Source organism: Tursiops truncatus, chromosome 15 (assembly GCF_011762595.2).
Source record: "Tursiops truncatus isolate mTurTru1 chromosome 15, mTurTru1.mat.Y, whole genome shotgun sequence".
Taxonomy (NCBI): domain Eukaryota; kingdom Metazoa; phylum Chordata; class Mammalia; order Artiodactyla; family Delphinidae; genus Tursiops; species Tursiops truncatus.
In genome coordinates, this window is record NC_047048.1 from 69995017 (window position 1) to 70005755 (window position 10739).

The window sequence follows — 10739 nt, forward strand, 5'->3', positions numbered from 1 at the left end:
GGCCTTGGGGGGGACTGAGGGACTGTCTGATAGGCCCATCCTAGTGCACGGGGAGGAGGGCGTGCTGCTAGTCTAGCAGGAGAGACAGGCTCAGGCCTGGGCCTCGGGAGCAAGGGGCCCCACCTCGCTCACTCAGCAGCACAGAGATGCAAGATCCTCTTAGGCTGATAAGAAAAAGCAACACTGCCGTAGCCCAGGAGGCACCAAGGCCGGGTAGGCCGGCCTCCTCCCTCCTCTCCCAAGCCCCGTCGCCTTGGCAACACGTCTTCTTTGGTTTCCAAGGTCTTCGGCTTTGTTCAGACCCTGACAGGTTGTGAGGACCAAGCACGGCTCTTCAAAGATGAGGTAAGGTGCAAAGCGCAGGGTGGGGACAGAGGAGGGTCACCATCGTTGAGATAGCAGGATGCAGGAGCCCTCCCCAGCACTGCCCCCAGCTAGAGAGGGCCCTCTGTCGTCCCACCTAGGGGGACCAGTCATAGTGACCCACGTCTCTGGGAAAAATCTGGTACACACCATGGCCCAGCTTGGGAACCAAACCCTCTGTTCAGACCGTCCTCAGGAAGGGAAACCATCCTGGAAACAGGATTCCATTCACAACAGAAATTGTGCTCTCTGCTCGAACTTTTGTTTTCCAAACTTAGCTTCCTCAATGGCAGTCAATTAAAGTGTATTTTGACTGGCACAGCTATTGCCATTTACTGCAAGGATCCTAACACACACTTAATTAAGACCCAAAAGCTTACCAAAGTTGAGAAGCAGTGAACTGTAGGTGAAAGACCACTAGTTTTGTGGACAGGTGGATTTGAATCCTAGTTCTGCTGGTTGGAGCTCTTTTGAGTCTGCATCTTCTCATCCGTGAGGTAGAGGTGGGGAGCTCCCTGGTGGTCTAGTGGTTAGGATTTGGTGCTTGCACTGTCATGGCCCAGGATCAATCCCTGATTGGAGGACTGAGATCCCATACGCCATGCAGCATGGCCAAAAAAATAGAGATAAAATGGGTATAATGATGACTGCCTCGCAGGGCCATGTGAGCACTGGAAATGATGAGTGGATCACTATACCAGAATGTCTAGTGTGACTATATCATCAGCATCTATATTATTATCCACCAATGCTGTAGAGTAATATACAGATCACATCACTATAGCCACATGCCTGATACAGGGAGAGCTCAATCCATGGTGTTTCTGGCTTTCATTGTGTAGTTGTCCTCAAATAAAGAGCTTTATCGTGACTCGCCTAATTCATAGAGTTTGAAATTGGAAGGGACCTTTCAGTTCGTTTAGGTCTTCCTTCCAAAGAATACACATACCCCCCTTAACCCAAGAGAGCGTGGTTTCAGCTCCGCATAGATGCCACCTCCAAGTCAGGTGCCCAGGAGAAAGAAGTATATTCCTCTTTCCCTGGAAGAATCTCTTTATCCGGGCCCAACACAGCCAGTTTCTTCATTGACCCTTGGGTGGTGGCGCTCCCAAACTCCTCCCCACTCTGGGTGCTTGCCTTCTGGTTGATGATCTTATCAGAATGTGTCTATGCCCCAAGTTTCAGATGCCATCTGACCAACACAGAACACACTGGGCTGCTGCTCCCCTGTATGTCTGATGCTTTTGTTTTTAAAAAGACTTTATTTTTTTTTAGAGCAGTTTTAGGTTCAAGGAAAATTGAGAGGAAGGTACAGAGAGTTCCCACGTACCCCCTGCCCCCTACACATGCACAACCTCCCCCATTATCAGCATCCCCACCAGAGTGGGACGTTTGTTACAACCTATGAACTGACACCTAGATGTTTTGTTTTCTTAATGGAGGTAAAATATGCATGGAGTGAAATGCACACATCTTAAAGGCACAGTTCTGGACTGTATACACCCTGAACCCAACATGTCAATCAAGATATAAAACATTCCCATCGTACCAGAAAGTTCTTTCCTGGCCCCTTTCGTCAGCTCTCATAGGCAACCACTGTCCTCATTTCTAGCACCATAAATTGGTTTTACCTGTTCTTGAACTTCACATAAGTGGAATCATACAGCACGTACTCTTTTGCGTTTGTCTCTCTTCAGTGTAACGTTTTGCAGGTTCGTGCATGTTATAGTGTACACCAGCAATTAGCTCCTTTTTATTTCTGAGCAGTGCTCTGTTTTATGAAAATCCCACAGTTCTGTTAGTGGGCATTTGCATTGTTTTCTCCTTCTCCAAATTTGAACCCTATGTTTTTGTTGGCAAAACTTAAGTTTGCACTAGCTTTATTACAGCCACGTCACACCAGTTTGGAGTTCATCAAAGTCCCCCAAGTGCCTTTTCTGTCAATTATCTATTATAGTCTAACCAAATTTTCCAGTGTGTTCCTTGTACCACTGGGGGTTTTTTTGTTTGTTTTTTTTTTTTAGCCTAATGTAAAACTTTACATTTATCCCTATTAAATGTTGTCTCATTGGTTTCATAGTCTCATTGTTTTAAATCTTGATTCTGTCATCTTTGATATTCATAGGGCTTTCCAGCCTCACACAACTTGTACATTTGAAAACTAAGCTTTCTGTGTCTTCCACCAAGTCTTCACCGCATGTGTTTAATGAGACAGAGCAGAAGCACGTGACACCCATTAGAGATCTTCCTGTAGGTGACAGCAGGTCACAAATCAGCGCTCTTTGAGTGCAGTGGTTTAGCCAGCTGTGGAATCACCCCAGAGTTTGATCCTTGGGCATCCTCCCCTTTTTAGGAAAAGGTCTATCTCTCCCAGGAACATCTACTGTGTATCTCAGTTCAGCATGATCTGTGAAACAAAAAAGCAATGGCAAAAGCGGGGAAGGTGTGCTGGTGGCCCAGGGGCATCAAATAGAGTCTCAGGGTGGAGGAGGACCTTTACAGGGTCTGAGGATTACCTTCTCCGGGATCTGGTCCATGTCATCCATTTCCCCAGGGAGGACCGTGCTCCAGGGAATGGGCTTTCTCTGGCTGAACTGATGCTTTCAGGGACTTGAGTCAGGATTCTTCCCAGCCAGGACGCAGACCGTTCATTAGAGGGATGCTTCATGAGTGAGAAATTAGAGCATATCGGATAGATGGTCTTAGGGGTAGTCTGTTCAGTCTGGTGGTTGGCACTGATGGGCCTAAGAAAAGTCTGCCCAGTCCTCCCTTTGTCACCTTTATTGTAGCTCTCATGTATTTGTTTAATTTACTCGGCAAATAATTATTGAAGTCTGCTGTGTGCCTGGCCCAGCATCATGTGATGAGGGCAAATTCCTTAGTCTTTCTGCCTCAGTTTCCTCACCTGTAAAATGGGGGTAATTAATACTGGTGCTGCTTCAGAGGGGTGTTGTGAGAATTATTAAATCAGTTAATATACGAAAGGTGTTTAAGAACAGTGTTGGCCATATAAGAAACACCATAGAAGTGTTTTGTTTGCCATGATTCTTAAGGAGGGAGCATAGGAGGGATGATACCTTTTCAAAAAAGGGGTCCCAGTACCCAGAGGAGGGGATTCTTCAGGCCAAATGGTGGGACCAGGAGCCACATTGCGCTCCTGCCCGGAGGCTCCGCAGCCCAGCCAGGCCCACCCGCTGAGAGAAAAGGCCCTTGTGCTCACCATACCCCACCCCTAGCCCCATCTCCCGCCCTGGCTGTCTGCATCTCTTTCCCTCCTCCACAATGGGCTTCTCCCCTCCCTTTCCCTACCCATCTCCCTATCCCGGAGAATTAACAATTATTTGCTTCACCTTTTTTTTTTTTTTTTTTTGTGGTACGCGGGCCTCTCACTGTTATGGCCTCTCCCGTTGCGGAGCACAGGCTCCGGACACGCAGGCTCAGCGGCCATGGCTCACGGGCCCAGCCGCTCCGCGGCATGTGGGATCTTCCCGGACCGAGGCATGAACCCGTGTCCCCTGCATCGGCAGGCGGACTCTCAACCACTGCGCCACCAGGGAAGCCCTGCTTCACCTATTTTTAGATGAAGCAACTTTTTTTTGTTCTTTTTTTAAGAAAGGTTATTTTATTTATTTATTTAGGGCTGCATTGGGTCTTTGGTGCTGCACGTGGGCTTTCTCTAGTTGCGGCGAGCAGGGGCTGCTCTTCGTTGCGGTGCATGGGCTTCTCATTGCGGTGGCTTCTCTTGTTGTGGAGCACGGGCTCCAGGCTCACGGGCTTCAGTAGTTGTGGCTCGTGGGCTTAGTTGCTCCGTGGCACGTGGGATCCTCCCGGACCAGGGCTCAAACCCGTGTCCCCTGCATTGGCAGGCGGATTCTTAACCACTGCGCCACCAGGGAGGTCCCAGATGAAGTAGTTTTAAGTAGATAATGGCCATCATGACATTTCACCCCTGAGTACTTCAGCACGCATCTCTAAAAACTAAAGTCTTTCTCCACATAACCACAACCTTGTTATCCCACTGAACAAGTGGACAGTAGCTCCTTTATATCACCTAATATCCAGCCTGTATTCAAATTTCTCTGCTCGTGCCCAGAGTATCTTTTGCAGTTGGTGTTTTTGAGCCAGGACCCAAGCAAGGTCCACACAGTTGGTTTGGGTTGTTATGTCTCTTAAATATCTTCTATTCTAGAATAGTTTCCTCTCCTTTTTTTTTTTTTTTAATTTTTTTTTTTGTGTGTGACATTGGAAACAGTCTTGGTGAATGTGAACTTCTAGATCTGTCTCACTGCTTCCTCGTGGTGTCGTTTAACTAGGTCCACTCTCCCCTGTGTTTCTTATAAACTGGACGTCAGGTGCAGAGGTTGGTTAGATTCAGATTTCATCTCTCTTTTTCTCTCTTCCTCTCTTCCTTCCCCGCTGCCCCTTGCTTCTCAGGAATAGCTCATAGGTAACATGGTAGCGCTCAGCCTGCAGCACGTGGGAATGCCCTCGGTGTCTGCTTATTTACTATTCGCAGTGCCAAGATTGACCCTTATGTGGGCACAGCAACAGCAGGTATTTTGAAGCCGCTGTCAGTGAGGACTCAGAGGACATTATGTAAACACATACTGAAATCCAGACCAGCCAGCAGAAAGAGACAGAGCTAGAGCACGTGTGCGTGCATGTGTGTGTGTGTGTCTGTGTGTGGACGTGGGGAAACCAGTGGATATCTTTCTTTCCTTCTCTCTCCCCATTGCTGTCTTCCTTTTTTCCTTCCTCCCTCCCTTGTCCTTTCTCCTCCCTCTCCCCCTCCCTCCTGTTTCCCTTCCCCCCATCTGTCCTTTACTCCTATTTTCTTTCTCCCTCTCCACTCCCCACACACACCCCCTCCTTCCCCGTGACCCTCTCCACCTTCTCCGCTTTCCACCTCCCTCCTGCAACTCCTCAGATGATTGACGGCGAGGCCTTCCTTTTGCTGACACAGGCGGACATTGTGAAGATCATGAGTGTCAAGCTGGGCCCAGCCTTGAAGATCTATAACGCCATTCTCATGTTCAAAAACGCCGACGACACCTTAAAGTGACCGGCTCAGGGCTGGTCTCTTAAATATCTCCCTCTGCAGCTGCTGCTTCCTTCCCGGCTTGAGTTCCTCACATCCCATCCGTGCCCCTGCCACCCTCTGTCCCTTATCAGGGGTGGTCCTTCTCTCCGGGGCTGCCTTGTACAAGGTCCAGGGAAGCAGAGGAGCCCTGAGGAGGATGGAGTCCTAGCCCCCGAGTCCTAGAGCTCATCTGCCACCGGGCATACCGGTGAGGGTGAGACTGGGCGGGGGGAGCGCCACTGATGGAGAAGTTTGAAGGTGCCCCACCCATGGCAGCCCCGCATCTCCAGCGACTTGTTTCATCACCAAAGGGTCTTTCTCTCAGCCGTTAAGAACAGTCTGGTAGAACAGGAGTCCTCCAATCTGAGGCCCTTTTCTCTTTGGCATCTCTCTGTGCTCTTGCTTCCTTGTTCCCTTTCCTCCTATCAGGAAGCGACCCTGCCGAAAATGTATTTATTCAAAAAGACACCTCCCCTCTTTCTGTCTGCTGGTTTTGCTGCCCACATTCTGCTGCCTGGTTTCCTGGGCACGGCCCAGCCAGACCCTGCTGGCTCTTCCCCCTTAGACGGGTGAGCCCCAGAGGTATGTCTTCATAGGATCCATTGGGAGGCTTTGGCTGCCTTTCTTTTTTGCCTGGAAGTGGGGGATTCTGAGCCAGGATGCCTTCTTCAACACGCCCAGTTCTGGACCACATGGTATTTTAGTGTCCCATGCCCTGTCCTGTTTCCATAGAGCGGGTGGTTAGAACCTGTTTAACTTCTGTAGCAGAGGCTAAGGGTCCACGATGTCCCCCTTACCCCCTTTCTGTGTCAAGTGTGGAGAAGAGGCACCCTGGCTGGCTAGGTGGCTGAGGCGAGCCCCAGGGTACATCATATAGCCTCGGGCCTTGGGCGAGCAGGGCAGTCCAGCACGCATGGTGGCTTTCAAAGCTGGGTATAGCATCCTTCTCTGCAGCCGTGGGTCTCAGCCAACGTGTTGCCCGGGGGGTGAGGACCCTGTACCTGCCAGGCCTCCTGCCTTGGGGATGTAGCACGCTACCTGGCACATACACCCCATGGCATCACCTTCAACCTGTCCCTTAAATGTCTTGCTCCTGGGGAGTCTTACAAACACCCCTTGAAGTTGGGAGTTGGGAAGAAGGTGAATTCTATCTTTGATGTCTCCACGTCCCTTAAGCCTCTCTTACCACTCTCCATCTGTCTTGCACTGCCAGCCAGGTGCCTGCCAGGGCTCTGGGACTTTGACCTTTCTGTCCAGGAGGGGGCCTAGCCTCCACTGAGCCACTGCCAAACCCGCCTCCCAGCCTGCAGGGGCGGGGGCAGAGGCCACGGCAAGAGCCAGCCCCACACATGGAGGTGCGGAGCCGCCGCCAAGCTCCTGTGGAGCCAGGGGCCTTCCCCAGACCCCTCCCGTCCATCATGTGATGTGTACGTGCGGGTGCGTGTAGGGCAGTCTTGGAAGTGTTTGACAGGGTGCAGGCGTGAGCCTCGGTGCTGGGAAAATGTCAAGGGCTATTATTGTTAAAATATGAAGCTTTATCTTTGGGAAACCCAAAGCTCTGTTGAGTCCCTGCCCCAGTCCAGGAGGGAACCTTCTCTCACAGAGGCAGCTTGGCCAGGGCAGCCATTCAGCTCCCCCAGCTGAGCTGCCGCAGGGCCGCAGATGGTCCTCAGAGGCTCTGCCTTCCTGGGAGGGCTCGGCCAGGCCCTGCCTCGGGCTGGGGGCTGGGTTTACGAGGCTTGGGGCCCCCTTGGCCAGGAGTAAGGTGGAGCGAGCTGAGCCTCTCTCTCTTGGTTGCTTGGGTGGCAGTAAAACCCCCCAGCTCCGTGGCCTCGTCTGCTCCTTGTGAAACTGGGGAGAGATGCTCGTTGACTCTGGTGTGAGGAGAAGACAGCAAGTACACACAGCTGTGCTGTGGGGCCTCTCCGCGTCTAAGGAGTGCAGCTGGGACGGCTGTGCCACGTGGGTCTGTCCACCACCATCCTAATGCTTGTCTACAGGAGAGACAGGAGGGACCAAGGGCCTTGGAGAAAAGGGCCCCCAGGCCTCCGAACTTGGAGGCCTCAGCACTGTCTGCGCCAACATCAAACTCTGGAAAGAAACCAAATCATAAAAAAGGGGGAAAGAAATCTGCCTTCTGTCGACCCCGCTGCCGCTTCGCCCCATCCCTTCCCCAATGAGATCATTGCACCTTGACCTGGGCGCGTGCGGTGAGGGGTGAGGGGAGGGAGTTGGCACCGCTGCCCTGTGCCCTCCGCCCTGCTCTCCAGCGGCAGGAACCACATACCCTTTGGCCCCGGCAGCCTCTCCCAGCCCTTGCCCAGCCCCGGCCTAGGGCAGTGAGACACCTTCTGTTTAATTTATGAAGCAGAGAGAATGATCGCAGAGTTCAAAAATGAAGCCTGTTTGCACTTTCATTCACATGCACTTTGGTGGAGTTAATGTTTTTGTACTTGCCTCGTGAGAGAGAGAGAGTGTGTGTGTGTGCGTGTGTGTTCGTGTGTGCACGCACATGTGCGTGTTCTTTAAGAGAATCCTCTGGTTAAAGATAAAGTCACTCTTGACTCTTGAGAGAGAAAAAGTGACAAACAAAATGTGGTGTATTTTGTCAGTGTATTGAAGCAACATAAATAAACCTGAAGAACGGGATGATTTGCTCTGTTTCTCTTTTCATGATCCAACGTCCAGAAAACACAAGATGAATATTGTGCCATCACTGAAGAGAATAAAGCATTCTGTTTGCTATTAGGGGTCCTAAAGAACCTGATTTTTATTCTATTTTAAAGATAAAAAACAAAGGATAAAGATAAATGGGTATACTTGTCAACACTGAGAAATGTAAACAGTGGGAACCCCCTGAAAACAGTGTGAAAATGGCCTGATCCTTGACAGTTTATAAATGGTCAAGGGCAGAAAATTCAATGCAGCCTCTGGTTTTTAAAATAACCTCAGATTTGGGGGTGGGGAAATGTCAAGCTGAACAGTTAGAATCTCTTTTTTTTTTTTTAACATCTTTATTGGGGTATAATTGCTTTACAATGGTGTGTTAGTTTCTGCTTTATAACAAAGTGAATCAGTTATACATATACATATGTTCCCATATCTCTTCCCTCTTGCGTCTCCCTCCCTCCCACCCTCCCTATCCCACCCCTCCAGGCTGTCACAAAGCACCAAGCCAATATCCCTGTGCCATGCGGCTGCTTCCAACTAGCTATCTACCTTACTACGTTTGTTAGTGTGTATATGTCCATGACTCTCTCTCGCCCTGTCACAGCTCACCCTAGAATTTCTTAAGGTTCCCAGAGATAGTATGAGCTGATGGGAAAGTGGCAGAAAAATTCAATCACATCAACGCCTTTCTGTCAGCGTCCTTAATTCCTCTGCCCCACTGCTTTAGCCAGACTACTTGGCTAGAATACCAGCCATGGAGCTGTCCAAGAGCCCATCGTCTCCACACCTTAACCAGGAACTTATCTTACCGAGTCGATTTGTGCCACGGTTGACTGATGGTCTCTGGCTTCAGTGTCAACCCTTAGGGCTGCCCAGGAAGCAGCTGGAATTTGGAGGGCGGGTGGTGGATTAGGTTTGACTTCCCTTTTCATGCTCCTCAAACCTCCTACCCCATCACCTTCCTAGTTGTCTCAATAGATGTCCTCACCATCTATGTCACAGAGAAAATGGGGGTCCTCAGAAGGAATACCCCACCTTCCAGCCACCTCATCTTCCAGTCCCCTCCTACCTACATCCATCCTTCCTTCTTTCCTACTATCATAGCGGAATAATTGATCCTTCCATTTGTCCAAAGTTAATCGCCTACCAGCCATGGCTGCTATAAAAGGAAAAGAGGGGCTTCCCTGGTGGCGCAGTGGTTGAGAGTCCGCCTGCCAATGCAGGGGACGCGGGTTCGTGCCCCGGTCCGGGAAGATCCCACATGCCGCGGAGTGGCTGGGCCCGTGAGCCATGGCTGCTGAGCCTGCGCGTCCGGAGCCTGTGCTCCGCAACGGGAGAGGCCGCAACAGTGAGAGGCCCGCGTACCGCAAAAAAAAAAAAAAGGAAAAGAAACATTGAGTGATGAGTAGGGACTTTTGGAAATTTCAAACGTGATTGCAGAGATAATTCAATACAAGGGTTGAAAGATAAAGTTGATATTGCTGCAAAAGTGGAATAAAAAAAGAGATGAAAATGGGAAAGAATAAGAAAATTAGAGGACTAACTAGAAGTCCAATATACAACTAACAGGAATGCCATTAAGAGAGAACAGAGAAAACAAATTATATGAAACAAAAACAAACTTAAAAAAGAAAAAGGAAATTTCACAGACAGACAAATTAAAAAACCACACTGAATGCCCAGCACAATGGATGTAAAAGGAATGATACCAAGCCTCATTACGGTGAGATGTCAGAATAATGAGAACAAAGAGAAGATCTAAAAGCTTTCAGAGGGAATAAGACAGGTCACATCCAAAGGAACATGAATTACAGTAGCACTGAACGTCTCAATAGCTATGCTGGAAGCAAGAGAAAGGAGCAATGTCTTCATAATTCCAAAGGAAAATTATTTCTACCCTAGAATTCTGTACCCAGCCAAGCTATCGGTCAAATATGAAAGCAGAACATTTTCAAACGTACAAGGTTTCAAACTTTTACTTCCTATGCACCTTTCCTCAGGAAGCCACTGGAGGGTGTGTTCCGTCAAAATGAGAGAGTATATAAAAAAGGAGGAAGATCCCAGGAATGCAAGGATATGTCTTTTCAACATAAGAAAATCAATCTATATAATATGCCACCTTACTAGAATGAAGGGGGAAAACATATGATCATCTGAATTGATGCAGAAAAGGCATTTGACAAAAATCCAACACCTTTTCACAATAAAAACTGTCAGAAAACTAAGAATAGAAGGGAACCTCCTCAACATGACAAATGGAAAGAATTAATATTCGGGGGTAGGAAGACAATATTGTTAAGACGTCAATACTACCCAAAGTGATCTATAGGGTCAGTGCAAACCCTAGCAAAATTCCAATGGCCTTTTTTGCAGGAATGTAAAATCTGCTTCTCATGTTTGTATGGAATTGCGAGGGGCTCCCAGAAGCCAAAACAATCTTGAAAAGGAACAAAGTTGGAGGACTCACACTTCGTGATTTCAAAACTGACTGCAAAGCTAATGTAATCAACGTGTATGATACTGACATAAAGGCAGACCTAAAGACCAATTGAATAGAACTGTGAGTCCAGAAATAAACGCATACATTTACGGCCAACTGATATTTTTAATAAATTTATTTATTTTT

The 10739-nt window shown here is 48.8% G+C and overlaps 1 protein-coding gene across 3 annotated transcripts in view; it reads left to right on the forward strand.

The window, feature by feature from the left end:
* L3MBTL1 (L3MBTL histone methyl-lysine binding protein 1) overlaps positions 1-8104 on the forward strand; it is a 32064-nt gene extending 23960 nt beyond the window's left edge. For 2 of the 3 annotated variants that reach the window (XM_033839484.2, XM_073793010.1), the window contains 2 exons: positions 283-345; positions 5291-8104. In XM_033839484.2, coding sequence (XP_033695375.1) covers positions 283-345; positions 5291-5425 — 198 coding nt within the window. In that variant the 3' untranslated portion in view covers positions 5426-8104. The remainder of the gene's footprint in view (positions 1-282; positions 346-5290) is intronic. The other variant, XM_033839483.2, reaches the window with a different exon arrangement.
* The last annotated feature ends 2635 nt before the right edge of the window (positions 8105-10739 follow it).